The sequence below is a fragment of the Ipomoea nil genome, unplaced genomic scaffold, assembly GCF_001879475.1.
Source record: "Ipomoea nil cultivar Tokyo-kokei standard unplaced genomic scaffold, Asagao_1.1 scaffold0706, whole genome shotgun sequence".
Lineage (NCBI taxonomy): Eukaryota > Viridiplantae > Streptophyta > Magnoliopsida > Solanales > Convolvulaceae > Ipomoea > Ipomoea nil.
The window spans coordinates 1,421,044-1,440,074 of NW_017617134.1; the positions used below are offsets into that span (position 1 = coordinate 1,421,044).

General features: G+C 37.2%; 2 protein-coding genes across 3 annotated transcripts; both read left to right on the plus strand.

Moving 5' to 3' along the window:
* The first annotated feature begins 41 nt into the window (after nucleotides 1-41).
* LOC109176470 lies at nucleotides 42-12,365 on the plus strand. Of its 2 annotated transcripts, XM_019325909.1 has the most exons (18): nucleotides 47-451; nucleotides 942-1,000; nucleotides 1,739-1,820; nucleotides 2,016-2,083; nucleotides 3,368-3,437; nucleotides 3,823-3,904; nucleotides 4,051-4,115; nucleotides 4,630-5,661; nucleotides 5,817-5,879; nucleotides 5,966-6,012; nucleotides 6,323-6,368; nucleotides 9,275-9,354; nucleotides 9,707-9,823; nucleotides 9,936-10,017; nucleotides 11,067-11,192; nucleotides 11,349-11,429; nucleotides 11,825-11,950; nucleotides 12,051-12,365. In XM_019325909.1, the coding sequence occupies exons 1-18, from the start codon at nucleotides 152-154 to the stop codon at nucleotides 12,117-12,119; spliced, it is 2,595 nt and encodes an 864-aa protein (XP_019181454.1). In that variant the 5' UTR covers nucleotides 47-151; the 3' UTR covers nucleotides 12,120-12,365. The 2 variants fall into 2 exon arrangements, with proteins under 2 accessions (XP_019181455.1, XP_019181454.1); XM_019325910.1 differs by lacking the exons at nucleotides 11,349-11,429; nucleotides 11,825-11,950; nucleotides 12,051-12,365 and adding an exon at nucleotides 11,241-11,304 and having other exon boundaries at nucleotides 42-451; nucleotides 11,067-11,210.
* Nucleotides 12,366-17,210: 4,845 nt separating this feature from the next.
* On the plus strand, nucleotides 17,211-18,037 carry LOC109176398. The gene is made up of 2 exons (XM_019325832.1): nucleotides 17,211-17,794; nucleotides 17,914-18,037. Exons 1-2 carry the CDS (start codon nucleotides 17,211-17,213, stop codon nucleotides 18,035-18,037), a joined length of 708 nt encoding a protein of 235 aa, XP_019181377.1.
* Nucleotides 18,038-19,031: the final 994 nt, after the last annotated feature.

The window sequence follows — 19,031 nt, forward strand, 5'->3', positions numbered from 1 at the left end:
TCTCTTTTTGCACCACTTGCGTGCGCGTACACTTTACTGATCAATCACCTTCTACAACCAACACAATACAAGACGCCCATTTTTCTCTAAACCCCCTTCACTTCTCCCCAAATTACACTCACTGCCACTATTCTTTCTCTCCTCTCTATCCATGGCTGCTCTGCCAACCCACTGCCAATATCTCAACTTTCCCATCTCTTCTTCTCCAAGATTTCTCCATTTCAGGAACCCCACCGCACTCTCCTTTTCCAGGAAGCTCTTATTTCCCAAGAAAATCACTGGGGTCTGGAGGAATTCTAGCTTCCAAGTAAAAGCGTCTTCCAAAGCTAGCTCTGATGTCGAGTCTCTTTCTACTGTTGAAGAGGAGAAGGAGAGTGAGAGGCCTCCGTTCGATATCAATTTGGCCGTCATTCTTGCTGGTTTTGCATTTGAAGCCTACACGACCCCTCCTGTAAAGTCTCATCAATATTGATTATGTTCCGCTTTTTCCTTCTGATATATTTTATTATAATCTTGTTAATTTCTAGTTCTTGGGAGAAATGGAGGAAGAATAAAAATGGTTTTAAAAAGAAGTGATTTTGAATTGTGGGTTCTTCCCTTATTTCGGGATTAATGAGAACACAGCAGGATAATCCTGTAAACTGTCTTGTCCTTATCTCCATTACCCAAATTAGTGAATAAATCATGGTGGACATTGGGCTTCTGTTTAGCGAAGTATTGTAGTTCATATTTCGATTGCCCATGTTGTTGGACAACATTGGGTTTGAGTAAGAATATGGATAGAACATGGCATTCTTCATACATAAGTTGAGCTTTGCGGTTAATCCATTAGTTTCTTGTTATCTTTGGAGCAATCAGTTGACTTACTAGAGTGGAGGATGACCAAGGTTTTGTTTTTTTTCTTAAATTAATTTCCTATTGTTTGTTATCATTCTGACCAGGAAAATGTTGGAAAGCGTGAAGTGGATGCTGCAAATTGTCAAACTACATTTCTTTCAGAGTATTTTTTTTTTCTTTAAAGTTTGATAATGATCACATGTTATTACTTTCACCGCTTCCTTCAATTATGCAATGATAAAGGTGGCCTTATCAAAACTTTGCCTGCTGCCTAGTGACTACATATCTTGATGCTTGTGTGTGTATACTTGGCCTTGACAACATGTGACATTTTCGTGCTTCTTGGAGATAAAAAGTGAAAGACCAAAAAACTGCAGTGTTATCTGCTATATATTTAAAATTTTAAACATTAGGTTCTCCAACAATTGACTGATACCTAATTCTTTTAACTTCATGTTTCTGAAGCAATATGTTACATGTGTGCCTCTTTCTGGTCATCAACATGAATCCTGTATAATAAAATGGCTTGATGTATTACATTTAATAATAATTCCATTCTACCAGTCTTGTCTCCTACTTAGAAAATTATAGCAAGTTCATCCAAAAAGAAAATATAAATAATCAAAATTAAATAAAAACCTCCAATATAATGCTCTAGGGGTGGCATGTATTCTTACATAAGTTTTTCCTACTAAACCTTGTGGTCCAGTGGCACCAAGTTGCTCCCTTATGTGGGAGGCTCTGGGATTGAGCCTTAGTGGAGGTGATATGACTCTTTGTGCTTCAATAGGTTGAGATAGTAGTTATGAACATATACTGCATTGTAATAGAGACAGTAGTATTCAAAAAAAAAAAAAAACTGAAATGAATGTTGAATTTCAAAATGCATTTGGCTTTTCAGGTCATTTGTACGTGAAATTTATGATGGCCAGTTGTTCGTAAAGCTGAAGAAAGGTATCGATCTTCCTGCCATGGATCTATGGGTAATGCTCTTCTTTTAGAGAAGTTTATATCAGTACTTAGTTTGGCACTACTTGAATTCAGTCTGTTCTTGCTTTTTGTTGGATTACTTTTCCTTAGATTGACTACATCACAATTGACTTCAATTCAATATACTTTCTGTAAAATGCTGAACTTTTTCTTACCATGTCTATACTTGTGCTATTTTGACTTTTCAGGGGACAAGTGATCCATATGTGGTCATACAGTTGGATAGCCAGGTTGTAAAAAGCAAGGTCAAATGGGGGTAAGTTCCAACCCTTACTCAAAAGAGATTTTTAACTAAAGTGAATTCAGGGTTTCACTAAATCTTATGATCTTATTGGTCATGGACCAGAGATGAGAAATGATTGCCCTGTTTATCATTATGTTATGAGTAAATACCCAAAATGGTCCTTCGACTATAGCTAAATTCACAAATTGGTCCTCGACTTTCAATTTCAACCAATTAAGTCCTTAACTTTGCAATTTTAACACAATTTGGTCCTCTATCTATTTGACCGTTTGTTGACTGTGATTTTTGAGGATATATATGTAATTTCATGGTCCATCATCGGGTTTTTAAGGTTTCGGTTGCATTTCCAGACCGCACTGTTACATTTGAATCCACTGCCAAAAGCAATCTACCAAATCCGGTCGCCTTTCTTCATCCTCCCTTTGGATTCAATGTAGTTGAGTTCGTACCAGAGCGAAGAAGACGACGTGTTTCCGAACCGGTGCAACGTCATCCTGGAGGCCTCCACGTGCTCCGACGAGAGCTGAAGGTTCTTCTGGAGATCGTTGATCACGGTCAACAAATGGTCAAATAGATGGAAGACCAAATCGTGTCAAAATTGCAAAGTTAAGGACTTTTGGTTGAAATTGAAAGTTGAGGACCAATTTGTGAATTTAGCTATAGTCGAGGGACCATTTTAGGTATTTACTCTTATGTTATTGGTTCAAGGGATAGTTAAAGCTGGTCAATTATATGCATTATAGTACTGCAAATTCAAGAATCTCTCTACATCCATTTTTGTTAGGAAACCTCTGTTTCATCTAGGAAGGTGAGAGGGGAAGGCAAAGAAAAGGAAACAATTGGCTGAGTTTTTTTACATTACTCCTTTTGTTTTAGAATTTATTAGACTGAGCTGAGTCTACAGGTGCCATCCATATTCCTTCTCAAATGATGCATAAAACAAGAGTGCTAGTTCAATTTTCTATTTAGATTCTCATTGTCTTCTAAATAATTTTTTTTACATCAAACTTGGTCCTTTCCAGTCATTGCTGTTATGGGAGCTTTAGTTCAAATTGTAGTAGATTAGTTATTTATCACTTATTATTTGCCATCTTAAATAAGCTGAGGAGAATGAGCCACTTTGTACTAACTTTTTGAAATGTCTATTGATATATGGTTCTATCATCTAATGTGGAAGTATAGGATTTAACCTCTTCATCATCCATTGATGTGCTTATGCTACTAACATGTACTTCTATCTTTAAATGCCATCCAACAATCTTAGAATTGCTAAGTTTTGCAAGAAAATGGGAGCAGGACCAAAGAACCAACTTGGAATGAGGAGTTTGCTCTAAATATCAAACAGCCACCAGTCAAGGATCTTCAGGTTTACCTCAGGTTCCATTTGTATCCATTAAATTTTCATACTAACTTATTAAGAATTTGTTAAATCATTTTAAATTGAGTAAATGTTGTATACATCATTTAAAAAACATTTTATTCAAACATTTTGTCTTCATGAGCTACTTTATGCTTCATATTTGTCACAGTGACACATTTAATGTGTCAATGTCCATGAAAATCATTTCATGTCTTATGAATTTTGAGCAGTCTATTATGGCATTCCCCTCTTTTGAGAGTTACATAATGCTTTTATTTTTCCTGTACACTTTCCTATTTTAAATGGAATGTTCAAACATCATTCAAAAATTTTCTGTCTTTGACTGGACTTAGCCTTGTTGTTTATTTAGTCATATGCAACTAAATGTCAGGTTGCAGCTTGGGATGCTAACCTTGTGACTCCACATAAGCGTATGGGAAATGCAGCAGTTAATTTGGAAAGCCTTTGTGATGGTATGACCTCAACTAAATGCTACACAAACATAAAATCTTGTCCGGCATCAATTAGGCAAATACATATACTGTCCTTAAAAAAATTTACTTGGATAAGTGAGATTAAATATTCTTCCATTGCAAATTACAAGTTTATGTTTTTGTAGGGAATATGCATGAAGTGCTAGTTGAATTGCAGGGAATGGGAGGTGGTGGGAAGTTACAAATAGAGGTATGTTAAAAGGCTTCCACATGAAAAATACTATAGGTGCATCCTATTCCTTTCTCCAATTGGTTTTTGTATCTATTTTGTTTGCAATTCATTAAGATTCTAGCCATGTTATGAAGAATATTTCTATAACATATTAATAACCTTCTTTCACTAGATTTTGCTTTCCTTATCTTTTCGGTGCTAGTAGAGCTCTGAAATAGGCACCCTTACAAAGAGTTATACTGGATTCATAACATTATGTTTCTAAACTTTTCTAACGGACACAAACCTTGATAGGAAGGTCTTTAAAACAGATGTCTTACCAAGGAATTGCTTATAGATGCACAAAGCAATTAATTCAAATCAATACTCTTACTGTTTTAGCCTCTGCGACATTGCAATTTAGATCTCAGGGGTAAAACCTTCTTGATAGAAGAGCCATTGAGTCTACAACTTTACTATTGATTATTTATCATACCTTGTTTACGAGTCTCCTTTGCATGTGTACTCTAATTTATGATATGGAATGATTCAGATCAAGTACAAGAGTTTTGATAAAATTGAAGAAGAAAAGAAGTGGTGGCGCATTCCGATAATAACAGAACTTCTTGAGAAAAATGGTTTTGAATCTGCGTTGAAGACAATTCTTGGTTCGGAGACGGTGCAAGCACGGCAGTTTGTTCAGTTTGCTTTTGCACAGCTAAAATTAATTAATGATGCAGAAATTCAGAAGGATCAGACTTCCAATGAAACTGAAGAAATAAAACCTGATCATTTTGATGAATCGGGTCTTCCTTCATCATTAGATAGCTCTTCAAATGATTCTGGCCAGTTGGGCATGCCTCCAGAACCAAAATGCACTTCAAATGACTCAAACGATGAACATAATCAAAACAATATTCACATCAAAGACGAACTTAATTCTTCAGGAACTCAAGTTGTTGAGGCCACTCAGTCTGATAAGCAGTTTTGGAAGAACATTGCTAATATAGTCAATCTTAATGTTGTTCAGAGACTTGGTCTCCCTGGTTTTGAGAAAATAAGGTGGGATGGGTTTGAATTGTTAAATAAGATTGGCTTGCAATCTCAACAAGTGGCCGAGGCAGGTTATATTGAATCTGGACTCGCTACTCCCGAAAAGAAGGAAACTCTTAATGGTGATGCGTCACCTGTACCACCAGTAATTAACACAATTCAGTCATCGCTGCCAGATATTAAGAAAGTGACAGGAGATTTGTTACGGCAGACTGATTCCATTTTGGGTGCTCTTATGGTTCTAAATGCAACAGTTTCCAAGTTAAACAAAGGAATAGGACTTATAGGAAGTGATGATACTAAAAATGATTCATCAACTGAAATGAAAAATGATGTAGATGGATATCCAATGCATAAAGATGCATTGATAGTAGATGAAAAGAAAGCTGAGGAAATGAGGGAACTTTTTACTACAGCCGAGACTGCCATGGAGGCTTGGGCAATGCTAGCTACATCTTTGGGGCACCCAACTTTTATTAAATCTGAATTTGATAAGATATGCTTCTTAGATAACTCATCCACCGACACACAGGCAAGTTCATATGAAATTACTCAGTGTGCACTGCACTTTCATGAACATACCCCAGATTAATGAAGTGAAAGTGCAACTGCATATTTTTCTCTTAATATCAAAATTTTATTAGTGGAAAGATGGACCTGTTATCACATACTTTATAAGAGCTGCAGGTGGCCCTTTGGCGGGATTCGTTGCGGAAAAGATTAGTTGTTGCTTTCAGAGGAACAGAACAAGTAGGTTCTTGTGTTATGCAGACTAAAACTTGGTTAACATATCTCAAGTTTATTCATTTAGAGTACTTTCTTGTTACTTTATCCAGGATAGATGGAAAGATCTACGGACAGATTTAATGTTGGTTCCAGCAGGGTAAATACTTCCCTTTCATATATAAGATAATTCTTGGCTCAGTCTGCTCAGATTAGCCCCCTTTTTGTTTGGGTTTATAATTATCTGCTGTGCTGGACTGACAAATGTGATCCAGTTGGAAATCTGGAAATAGATTTTTCTTGTAACTTGTATATAATTATGCCTCAATATTTCACTTCCTTAAAAGCAATAAGTGGAAAATACCTTCATGAGTCAACATATGTCAGATATAACTTAATTGTTTGACACTTGAAACACGTAAGTGGCCTTATTATCTGCTTTCTACTTTTCACTGTATTGAATTCTGTAGGCTAAACCCTGAAAGGATAGGAGGTGATTTCAAGCAGGAAGTTCAGGTATAAATAATTTCTCTGAGTTTCAGTACTTTCTGTTAAATGGGAGTTTGTCCCACATCATGTATACTTGTGAATATGTATTAAGGAGCTTACTTATAAATTAAAGGCCAACCAAACATCTTTGGTTTTATTTTGTGAATAAACCTTTGGAAAAGATCTTGGGCTTGTTCATCATCTTCCCAATGCAGTGGATGAATAGTGAAAAAATTAGGGTTACAATTTGAGGGAAATTGGGAATGGTAAAGAAATGTTTTTTTTTTGCCCTTAACACTTTTGCATGAATTAGGCATGTGAGTTTTTCCATCTGAATTTAACAAATGACTAGCGATCAGATTGCATTAAAATTTAAAAGTTATGGATAAAATCTGGAATTACCACTATATTCATGAACCAAAAGTGGATTTAGTTCTACCTACAGTTAACATTAATTTTTTTCTTTTTAATTACGGTATTAGAGCGAGGCTAGTTTGGTCTTGAAAACCTTGCTTTGTTATTGTTGAATATTAGGAAAGTTGTCTTACTTTCCTATTCTTATTAGTAGTTTCTTAGACTAATTTAGTATCTAGTTTAATATATATAGAGGTCCATTGAAGTATAGAACATAGATTAAGAGAGATAATCTATTGTAATCTTTCACTATAATATATTCTCTTTATTCTCTTGTTCTTTGGTTCTCACATATTTTGCTTCCGCCTAACTGGCGGGTGGTGGTTATTCTCCACCCGCCAGACCTATCAATCCCTCAATTTCAACATGGTATCGGAGCCTACTTTCCTAGGCTATTTTTCTTCAAATATTTCCGGCAGCACTTATTTTCCGGTGAACCAGTGACTATTTTCTCCTGTTCCGACGTGTCTTGTGGTTGTTCTCCAAATCTTTCACCACAGGACCTCTCGGATCATCGTCGCGAGCCTACGCCTGGAATCTCGTCACCATCCGCCGCCGCACGTGCTGTCCCGCGCCACCATCGCCGACGGACTGCTTTAGTTTTTCCGGTCAGATCTCCTCTTCTCCAGTGATTTTGTGATCTCACCTCCTACACCAATGCATTCCTCTCCCTCTTGCGACCTTATCTGGAAAATTTCATCGCTTTCCTCCACCGCTGTCGTCCTCACGCGCCACCACCGCCGTCACGCGCCGGCGCGTGAGTCTGCCTCCGGCGAGATTTTTCAGATTGTTGTTTTGCCCTTCTTTCGACTTGTTGGTGAAATTTGAAGGCTTCTTTGGGTTTGTTGCCGAACTTTTCCCATGGTGTTTGTGTTTTGGTATAACCGTGTTTGTTTCTTTATCTCCGGTATGCCTTATCCCATGGATGTTCAGTTTCAGCACTACTATAAAGGCCTTAGATTATTTCCCATGTTTCAAGTAAGGGGGAGTGTGACTATCTACAATTGGTGTGCTATCCTTTACTATCATTTGCTATTTTATCTACTATGAGCTCTACTGCGTCCTTTGCTATTCTTTGCTCCCTTTCTGCCTCTACCGCTCTCTTGTGTTATCGGGAGGTTGTTCATGTTTAACTCTATCCTTGGTGTGTTCATCTTCATTCCCGAGGTTCATGTTCAATTCCGTCCTCGGTGTGTTCATTCCCAAGATCGTGTTTAGCTTCGTCCTTGGTGTCTTCGTCTTTATTCCCAAGGGTCCTTGGTGTCTTCGTCTTTATTCCCAAGGATTGTGTTCAACTCCGTTCTTGGTGCCTTCGTCTTCATTCCTAAGGAAGGGTCAGACATAGTGCAATCTCTTTTGAAGTCATCCATCCTAGAGTGCTTATGTTGTTGTGATGGTGTTCGTGTTTTCCCTTGGTGCCTCCATTCCCAAGGATGTTCGTGACAAGCTTTGCCCCTGGCGTGTTCATTCCCAAGGGTTGCATTGTCCCTCCGAAGCCATCTCGCATTGTTATCCTCTAGTTGTTCCCAAGGGTTGCATTGTCCCTCCAAAGCCATCTCGCATTGTTATCCTCTAGTTGCATTTAATTTTCATTTGTAATTTTGAGTGAGGTAGAGTGCTTGTTTTAATCCAAGCTTGGAACTTCCAGATGTTCCAGCTTGAGGGGGAGTGTTGAATATTAGGAAAGTTGTCTTACTTTCCTATTCTTATTAGTAGTTTCCTAGACTAATTTAGTATCTAGTTTAGTATATATAGAGGTCCATTGAAGTATAGAACATAGATTAAGAGAGATCAATCTATTGTAATCTTTCACTATAATATATTCTCTTTATTCTCTTGTTCTTTGGTTCTCACATATTTTGCTTCCGCCTAACTGGCGGGTGGTGGTTATTCTCCACCCGCCAGACCTATCAATCCCTCAATTTCAACAGTTATATTGGCTCCTATTCCTTTATTCTTTATGTTCAACCTTGAATCTCTCCTTTTACCCTTCAATCCCTTTATTCTTCATCTTCAACCTTGAATCTCTCCTTTTACCCTTCAATCCCTTTATTCTTCATCTTCAACCTTGAATCTCTCCTTTTACCCTTCAATCCCTTTATTCTTCATCTTCAACCTTGAATCTCTCCTTTTAGCTTGTCACTCAGAGCTCTCACAATCTTGTGTGATGTTGGCATTGGACTTGGTGGTTCCTTGGTGTTGTTGGCTACTGATTGGTCACATACTGTTTAATTACCCAGCAAAGGCAGTTGAATTTCTAAATATTGTGAATATGTTGGTGGAAATTTGGTTTCTTGGAAGAGTAAGAAGCTGAGAGTAGTGTCTAAATTGAGAGTGGAATCAGAACATATAGCAGTGTCTCAACTTACTAGTGCATTAAAAATGCAGGAATAATTAAGTTGGGAGAAATAGACTCTTCCAATATAGTTTAGGAACCAAGAGGACAACCTTTGTCTTATTAAACTTCTAATGTTATTAGATATTACTATTTCAATGATTTACGTACGTAATTCTTTCAGGTCCACAGTGGCTTTTTAAGTGCATATGATTCTGTCAGGACAAAGCTTATCTCACTTATCAAGAAAGCAATTGGATATATGTAAGTTTCCAGTCATAGGGTGTACAATATCACCTATACAATCACACTACAATTTTCAGATTGCCTTAAATGTTAAATCTTAATGTAGCTGAGAAAAAGTCATTTATTTATTCTTTTCTGCAATGCATTAAATGGTACTCCGTATCTATTTTAGATTGTTAGTAATCTTTATCCCTGCAGTTTCTCAGTAACTCAATGGCAGCTCCATTTTTTGTCAACAATATTGCATACGCCATTTTAGTGTCCGTCTTGTGTGAAGCTACAACGTTCAGTAAACGTGTCTTAATTTAATCTCATTTGTAATGTGAATAATGCCTTTTAACTTAACCTTGTTTAACTAAATTCAATGCAGAGATGATGATGATGTTGAACCGACATCCAAGTGGCATGTTTATGTAACTGGTCATAGTTTAGGCGGCGCTTTGGCTACCCTCCTTGCTCTTGAACTATCATCAAGTCAATTAGCAAAGTAATCTCTTCTACTCATTGAATGGTTAAGAATAGTGCATATTACATCAAACTAGATATTGAATGTCAAGTTGATGTTTTCTATTTATCCTTTTCCCTTCTCACATATGTAGGCGTGGAGCTATCTCTGTGACCATGTACAATTTCGGATCTCCTAGAGTTGGGAACAAAAAATTTGCTGATGTGTATAATGAGGTAAAGTTACATTTTGACGTTCTTCATCTACTTGAATTCAAAACAAACTGGATTTCATAGCTATTCCCAGTTATGTGGCCTTTTTAATTTAAAGAACTTTTGATGAAAACTTTTATGCTTTAAGGAGAAAAGGTTGAAAGAAAAGGATAGAAATATTTTCCCATCCTTTTACTTCTTTTCTCAGTTATGCAATGACTTGCATTGAATATTGTAGTAGTCTAAATCTTTGTTTTCAACTCAAAAATTGTTCGACTTTAGTCCTTTGACCATTGTGGCATTATCAATTTCAGTCAGTTTGTTAAACTTTTTGCCATTAGACTTTAGACAAGTTTGATTACAGTCACTCATATAATTGCGTTCTCAACAGTTGTCAACTTCAAAATTGCACAATCTTCACCTTAATCTCCCAAAGTTGAACCCACTTTTGTATCCCCTCGAATTTTAATTTTCCAATATATATATATATATATATATATATATATATATATATATATATATATATATAACCACTCTCCCCATGAGAATTGTGGACAACTTTGGGATGTACGTCTAATAAATCTAATGGTTGAAAATAAGGTAAAAAAGGAGGAGGGGCTTGTTTCATTTATGAAATTGACCCCATTTTCTCTCATTTAAAAAAAATAAATATTTTTCTTCATTTTTCAACCGTTAGATCTACTAGATGGACAATCCAGATTTGTCTACCGTTCTCACATGGAGGGTAGTTCTTGTAGGAGCCAGGACCTCTATGTATATATTACAGTATGAATTCATACACTATCATGAATTTTAATTTCCTTGTTTAACTTTTCGATGTTTAATTCCAAGAACCTTATAGTCAAGGAAATTAAACTTGTATAAAGTCATAGTGTTTTCCATCCTTTTTAACAGAAAATATAAAGGAGTGGAGGACTGAAATTTATATTGCCACATAAGATACTCATAAAATTTAATGTGCTTGAAGAAAGAGGATCAGATTTCAGTTGCTTCTCGGTGCATTTAAGCTTTTCTCAGTATCTCAAATACAAGGCTCCAATCCTTTTTTGCAGAAAGTGAAAGACAGCTGGAGGGTTGTAAATCACAGAGATATAATTCCAACAGTTCCCCGTTTAATGGGCTACTGCCATGTAGCTCAACCTGTTTATCTGGCGCCAGGAAATCTGAAACTTGCAATGGTAATAAGCCTGTTCACCATAAGTTTATGAGCCTCACCTGCTTCTTACATATTGAAAGATTTCGTCATAAGTTTATAATAAACGTATAAATAAAATCTTTGATGAAACCTTTGGTGATAAGTTGTTATGGATGGTCTTGACCATTCATTATTTCAGGCAAATATAGAACAACTGGAAGATGGTTACCAAGGAGATATTATTGGGGAAGCCACGCCCGATGTTATTGTCAGTGAATTCGTATGTTTTCTGTCCTCAACTTTTAATATGTTAAGAGTCCCACATCTATAAAATAAGAGAGAACATATGGGTTTATAAGGCCATGGGTTAGACTAGCTGATTGGTTGGATTTAATCTTTTAGTGTGGTTTGGCCCATGTGCATTATAACCCAGTTGAGTGACCATTCTGTAGTTATACTTGCATTGCGCTCTGTTTATTGCCAATCTCATCGAGGACGACTCTCGTGTCCTAAGATCATGTTCTCAAGTACAGATCGATATTAGTTCTCCAGATGCAAAACATTTTAGTGTTGGTTTGATACCTATGCATTATGACACCACCCGTCTTTATTTATGGACTCAACTTTGTTCTATTTACGCGTGTGAGTACTGAGAAAGCCCACATTTTTATGCAGATGAAAGGCGAGAAGGAACTTATCGAGAAAATATTGAACACCGAGATCAATATTTTCCGAGCTATCAGAGATGGCAGTGCACTTATGCAGCATATGGAGGATTTCTATTATATTACACTGTTGGAGGTACCAACTTTTTTTCTCAACTATGTTGTTCATCTCCCAAAAGCCAACATATCTGAATCTGAGCTTAGTTGATTTTGTTTTGTTTTTTTTTTTTTTCCAGAATGTGAGATCAAATTACCAAACTGTCCCAAGGTCACAACCAAGTGAAGATAAAGTATCAATTGGCTAGAAAAGGACACACTTGTACAATCACATCATGGTAACTAATGTACATAGCCATCACAAAACAGAAATATAGATTTGGCCTCTCATGTTTTGCTGTTGAGTGCACTTGTGGAGAAGAAACACTTATTTTGATGGGAAAATGTATATTTTGTTAGGGTTCTAAGTTTAGCTTCGCAAATTGTATCATGGACAAACGTCCACCATGCACATTGTAAACTCTGGTTTAGATTATATACGTATAGTTAAAATATTATGTACATGCAATTATATTGAATAGTTTGTTACCAACAGTAATGTGTGGTTTGAACCTTACTCACTGGGAACTTGAGGGCTTTTTTTTTTTTGTCAGATCACGAGCTGTCATGAGCAAATCCTAACTGTAAAATGCACTAAGTTCGAACTTTTTTTTTTGTCAGACCACGAGCTGTCATGACCAAATCCTAATTGTAGGAGGCACCAAGCTCGTACCATATTCAGACTAATTTCTGTTCGTACCAAGTCGGTCTAATTAATAAGCAAACTCTAATTGTAGGAGGCACCAAGTCTGTATCACAGACTAATTTCTGTTCGTACCGAGCCAGTCTAATTAAGGACAAAGTGTTGGTCAGATTGAATTTTTTATCCATATGAAAGGAGGTTCTAATTCTCAATTTTTCTTAAGAGACGAGTGTACGGTCACTCACACCAACCAAGCTGGTTAACTTGAGGACTTTTGTGTGCAATAGTATATGACCTATTGATGGAACAGTGGTAATTAAAAAAGAAAAAGTCAAATGTGTATGTGTGAGTGAGTGTATTACAGTAAATAATTCTTTTTAGAAAGTAGGAAGTATACAGCATTCAGTAATCCAACGGCTAAATTAACATGCAACTTTAGCACGTGCAATTCAAGCCATTGAGAGTTAAGACCCATTGCTAGATTTATACTAAAAGTAATCATCTCAAACGTTGTTAGTACGACATCGTATCGTTTCCAACTCCAAGCAAAGAAAGAAGGCGTCCGAAACTCCCGCCGTTTTCAGTTAAGTTGTTAGATTAAAAATTTATAAGTTATAACTAGTGAGGGCCCCACTATTCATAACGGCGTCATTTCTGAATTCTTAATCCGTTAAAAGGGGGATATATGACTGAAATATGCGGTCAAAGGCCGCTATTTTCACAAATGTGTTGCTTTTTTTTTTGGGGAAAAATGTCAAATAGACCTTCAAACTTTAACTTAAAAATCAATTAGACCCCTAAACTTTTTAAAGATTCAATTACACCCATCAACAATTTATTTAGGTGCAATAAAGCCCAAAAACAAGTTAATGACCTGCTACCACAGGTAATTATTAGGGTTCAGGCCACCTTCCGGCGAATTTTCTGACATAAAAAAGGTAACCAGCAACCGACCCAGATTTGCCGAAAATTTCGTCGGTCACTTCTTTTGTCGAAAATTTCGCCGATCACTTTTTTTTTTTGCTAGAAAATTCGCTGGAAGGTGGCCTGAACCCTAATGACCTGTGATAGCAGGTTATTAATTTGTTTTTGGGCTTCTTTGCACTTAAATGAATTGTTGATGGGTGTAATTGCACCTTTAAAAAGTTTAGAGGCCTAATTGACTTTTAAGCTAAAGTTCGAGGGCCTATTTGACCCTTTTCCCTTTTTTTTTTTTTGACATGAATGTGCAAAACTCAGTTGTGAGTTGCGTTTTTGCTTGTGTCCCGCCCTTTTTTTTTTCGTATTTACGTAAAACGCAACTACGAGTTGCGTTTACGAAATCGTATACGTAAAACGCATTACGGGAACGCGTTTTTGGAGGAGATACGGTATCGTGGAAAACGCAAGTTAAATTTGCGTTTTACGTATTATACGTAAAACGCAAAAGTGAGTTGCGTTTACTGGTTTTGTACACTGTCTCTACGCTCTGCTCTCTCCTTCTTCATCAATGGCGGCTTCCCCGTTGTCGTCATCGTCGATTGGTAAGCCAGAAGTTCCGCCGAGTTCGATTGAATTCTTGTGTCTAGACCCCGTTTCGTCGAAGTGGAGCTAGCTCCCAAGCCCGCCGCCGGAACCCCCTCTGCGAATCCTCCACCGCCACCCTTCCTTTATTTCTAGAACCCTCCCTGTCCAGTCACTTTCCTCTAACACTTCTTAGCTCATCACCAAATCTTAATCGCTATTCTTTCATGTTGTATGTATCTAATACATTAGAAAATCCATAAGCATTCCACATTAACACTTGTTTTTTTACGTTAATTCTTCTGTTAAAACCCAAATAGCTTCGCGCGGAGCTTGTTTCTGGATGAACAACTGCATGGCTAGACTGTTGCAATTTAGCCCTTGTTCTTCCTCCGCATTCCACCGCGAGACGTTTTGTTATTCGAAAAAGTTCGCTGTTTCGCCGCGCAGACTCTATTCCTTGAATTGGGTCTCGGGAATTTGTGGTCAACTCCAACCAAGGAAGCATTTTGAGCTCATGTCTTCCAATGGCTACCCTCTCAATGCCGTTTCCGTGTCTCTGCAAGATGGTGAGCTTTGTTTCCTTGCACTCTTTACACCTATTTTATCATTATCTCGTCTGTTTTTGTTATTTGCTCAAATTGGGTATCGTTCAATTGGTTTTATATAGCTTTATTTGATTTGGGAATTGAAGTACCATCTTTGAGTAGTTGCATAAATACTTAAAAACCATAACTTTACTAATTGGCTTAATATGGTGCAAATATACTTAGTGCCCCAAAACTTTTTAAAAAGAATGTCTGATGTTTGAAAAAGGCTCAGCTGCAATGTTGCCAGAAGTGGAGCTAGCTCCCAAGCCCGCCGCCGGAACCCCCTCTGCGAATCCTCTACCGCCACCCTTCCTTTATTTCTAGAACCCTCCCTGTCCAGTCATTAGCCGTCTCCGACAGGCTTCTCCTCGTCGCCGGCACCACGCACAACTTCCTTCCCGCTCTCGAAGAATACCGAGTTGCGTTTTTCGTATTTTAAAGTATTATACGTAAAACGCATCTCCCAAATGCGTTTTAACGTATGCTATACGTATCATGAAAACACATTTGACATATGCGTTTTACGTATACAATACGAAAAACGCAACTCCTTCTTGGCGTTTTAAGTAAATTATGAAAAAAAAAAAATACAGCCTGGACAACAGCAAAAACGCAAGTCAGAAGTTAGTTTTACACATTTATGTCAAAAAAAAAAAAAAGTCAGCACACATTTACGGAATTTCGACTTCCCCCTACACATTTCATTCTTTTATCCTTAAAAGGGCCGCCTTTGCATCCGTCGGAGAAATAACATGGAGATGGATCGATTCCCTTAAATACCCTTACTCTTTAACTCAATTAACAAAATGACCATTGTTTTTCTTTTATATATTTTAAAACTAGTTTTATGATTTAATATCCAATATTTGAAATTAAATAAGTAATTTAAAGTATATCAAATGCAATATTATATAGGAGAAGTTCATTATAATTTGCATTAAAATTAATTTTTAATTTTCACTTTTCTAAAAATAATTATCTATATAAGTTTTGTTAATTCACTTTTGGATAGCTTTGTCATTGTTTTCGTCTTCATTGTTTGTCTATTTCTTTTTGGTTGGTAGTATCTCATGTGCAATTAGATTACTGGTGCTAGTTTAGAAAAAGAACAAATTTAGTCTAATTAGTTTTGTTACATTAAACAAATAGATGCATGGAATCTCTAAGTTGATTTTCATACACTAATATTTATAAAATCGGCCATATTATTTTTAGCCACTGATCATCCTATATTGATGGATAAAATTAGGCCACACTTATCACGAGAAACCTAGATCACATTTGATCATGAATAAATAAATAAATAAATAAATAAATAAATAAATAAGTAAATAAATAAATAAATAAATAAATAAATAAATAAATATATATATATATATATATATATATATATATATATATATATATATATATATATATAGACACACACACACACACATACACACACACACACACAAGTTTGCGAGAAAAAAATAATGGAGAAATTTTTATTTTTTTTAAAAAAAGTCATTGTCCATGCATTAAATATGAAATTTTAATATACACACATATATGTATGTGTATATATCTTTATTATATATTGTTTATATATTAATTTATTTTTATTTTAATTAATAAATTAATTTTTCATTCTTTTTATTCTAGTTCCTATTTGCTCCCAAACAAATTGATTCATTATTCTCTTTAAGCCCATTACAATTACCAAGTATTTGATTCTCATTACCATTCTTATTCCAATGTTTGAACCAAACACACCCTTTGTAATGGTAATAGGTTTAAATAGAATCATACTCTTTGCTTGATAGTGAATATGAATTGGAATCAACATAAATAAATAAATAAATAGTCAAACATCTTGTGTTCAGATGGCATGTGGTGACCTTTCCCAATATAAATAAAATAAAAATAAATAAATATATAAAAATATATATTACATATGTGTGTGTACGTGTAAAATTTTCATACTTAATGCATGGACAGTGATCTTTTTCCCCTATTTTTTATTCCATTGTTAAAAAATATGAGAGAAAAAAGGTAATGAGTTTTATAATTACTTAACAATTTGAATCTAATCGACAAACAAATATAGTAATAGGTATCAAATATAATCCTATAGTAAAGTACAAAAGTTTCCGACCAAATACAACCTTAGTGCAAACACTCGTGTATGCAATGCACATAACATGGAGGGGTGACCGTCATGGATGAATTTTGACACTAAAACAATAGTGGTAGATGAAAATTGGTACTAAAAAATAGTTGTGAATGAAAATTTGTAGGAATCAAACATATATGTGTATTAAAATTATCATTTTACTAATACTTGTGGGACTAAAATTAGTATTTGCTCAATTAAGTTTGTGGGAAAAGACGACGAAGACCAGACGGAGAGACCACAGATCCAATCGTAGTTAGCCCAGTCGATCTGCAGATTATTCAACCACTATCTATATATGCAATTTTCCTCCATGTGACCTAGGGTTTTCCTCTTCCCCCCCCTGCGATCTAGGGTTCCGGATTACGTGCATGCGAACAGCGCCATTGGAGCAGCTTGCTAACCTCCGATGGACGTGCAGGAGATAATAACACACACGGCAGACATCACGCTGGACGACGAAGAACAAGGTGTCCGGTTCGAGGATGAAGATCTCGGCGTCCAAGCCCTACCGGCGTCGAAGGAAACCTGGACCATTGTTGGCCGGTTTTTGACAGATCGGATTCTCAAGACCGAGGTGATGAAGCGTGTTATGGCTTCGGCTTGGAAGCCTCTGATGGGTATTGAGATAACGGATGTGCAGCCCAATTTGTTCTTGTTCACCTTCTTTGATAAACTGGACATGAAACGAGTTATGGATGAGGGACCTTGGGCATTTGAGAATGCGACGCTGCTATGCCAAGTCCTGAACGATGGTGAAGATCCACTACAGGTTAGTCTAAACACTGTGGACTTATGGGTACAGGTTTCGGACATCCCCCAGGGATACCGTACGGTTAAAGTGTTGGAAAGAATTGGAGACTATGTTGGGGTTTTCTTGCGCTATGATGAACGAAATTTTGAGAGACAGTGGACTTCCTTCTATAGAGTTAGAGTCACCCATGATGTCTCAAACCCCTTAAAGCGGCGGATGAAGATGATTCTGAGAGATGGGTCCTGGACATGGATTAACTTTAAATATGAACGCTTCCACATGTTTTGCTTTTTTTTTTTTTTTTTTTTTTTTTTTTTTTGTGGAAGAATGGGCCATACGGATAAATTTTGCTTGCAAGCTCGCCGTTCGTTGTTGAGGCCGGAACAGTATCCGTTTGGTGTGTCGATGAGGGCGGGGGGTACGAGTCCGGCGAAGGTGTTGGGGGAAAAATGGTTTCAACTAGGCCAAGAGAGGAGGCGTGAGATTGGCTATGGGAGTGAGGGAGGGAGAATGGCGGTGGGAGTTGGGGTGGGAAGGAGTGGGCAGTCTCGGGTGGAGGTGACTAAGTCTACGGCTGGGGTGGGTTCGGGATTTGGGGGTGTGGATGGGGTGGGCGGTGAGGGCGCTGGTGGTGAGGGGGTGGGGGTTCGGGTAGATCCGAAAAGACGGAGGACGGACATCGGGGAGGTGAGTGCTTTGAATGGGGACATGGTTGTTGATTCTGATTCTTTGATGGCGAGACCTGTGGATCAGGTCCGCCGGTCCCAATGAGTACCTTAAGTCGGAACTGTCGTGGCTTGGGTAATCCACAGACAGTTCGCAAGATTGAGGACATGGTGTCCTCTAAGAAACCCGACTTTGTATTTCTCATAGAAACCAAGGTTGACCGTGATCATGCGGAGCGTCTTCGGGTTAAACTTGGTTTTGATGGATTTTTTTGTATTGACAGTTCTGGTTTGAGTGGTGGATTGGCTCTGTTGTGGAGAGCGAATAATACAGCGAGATTGATTAGTTATTCCACAAACTATGTGGATGTTGAGGTGACTATGCCGAGGTTTGAAAAGTGGAGAATGACTGGCTTTTATGGCTTTTCACAGAGGGGTCAAAGGAGAGACTCGTGGGATCTTATTCGTACCTTAGCTGGCAGATCGAATCTACCGTGGGTGATGATTGGAGACTTTAATGATTTACTTTATCAATCTGAGAAGCGAGGTGGAAACCCTCATCCACTGAGTTTATTGCATGGGTTCGGTGAGACTATAGAGGAGTGTCGATTAGCGCAGATGCCAATGATGGGATATCCGTTTACCTGGGAAAAAGGAAAAGGCACACCGAATTGGATAGAGGAAAGATTAGACAAGGTTTTGACTAGCCAGAGTTGGCGTGAGAACGTGCTGGATGCTAGTTTGCAAAATATATTAACCTGAAAGTCCGATCATTCTGCTATTTTCCTTGGGATTCTGAATCTTCGGGAAA

Bases quoted from the DNA above. Each gene is read 5' to 3' on its own strand.
- LOC109176470 (XM_019325909.1), top strand. From the start codon at position 152: ATGGCTGCTCTGCCAACCCACTGCCAATATCTCAACTTTCCCATCTCT. The intron at 1,821-2,015 runs GTAATGCTCTTC...TTGACTTTTCAG, and splicing joins TTCCTGCCATGGATCTATGG to GGGACAAGTGATCCATATGT. The intron at 2,084-3,367 runs GTAAGTTCCAAC...AAATGGGAGCAG, and splicing joins AAAAGCAAGGTCAAATGGGG to GACCAAAGAACCAACTTGGA.
- LOC109176398 (XM_019325832.1), top strand. From the start codon at position 17,211: ATGGACGTGCAGGAGATAATAACACACACGGCAGACATCACGCTGGAC. The intron at 17,795-17,913 runs GTCCTGGACATG...TTTGCTTGCAAG, and splicing joins AAGATGATTCTGAGAGATGG to CTCGCCGTTCGTTGTTGAGG.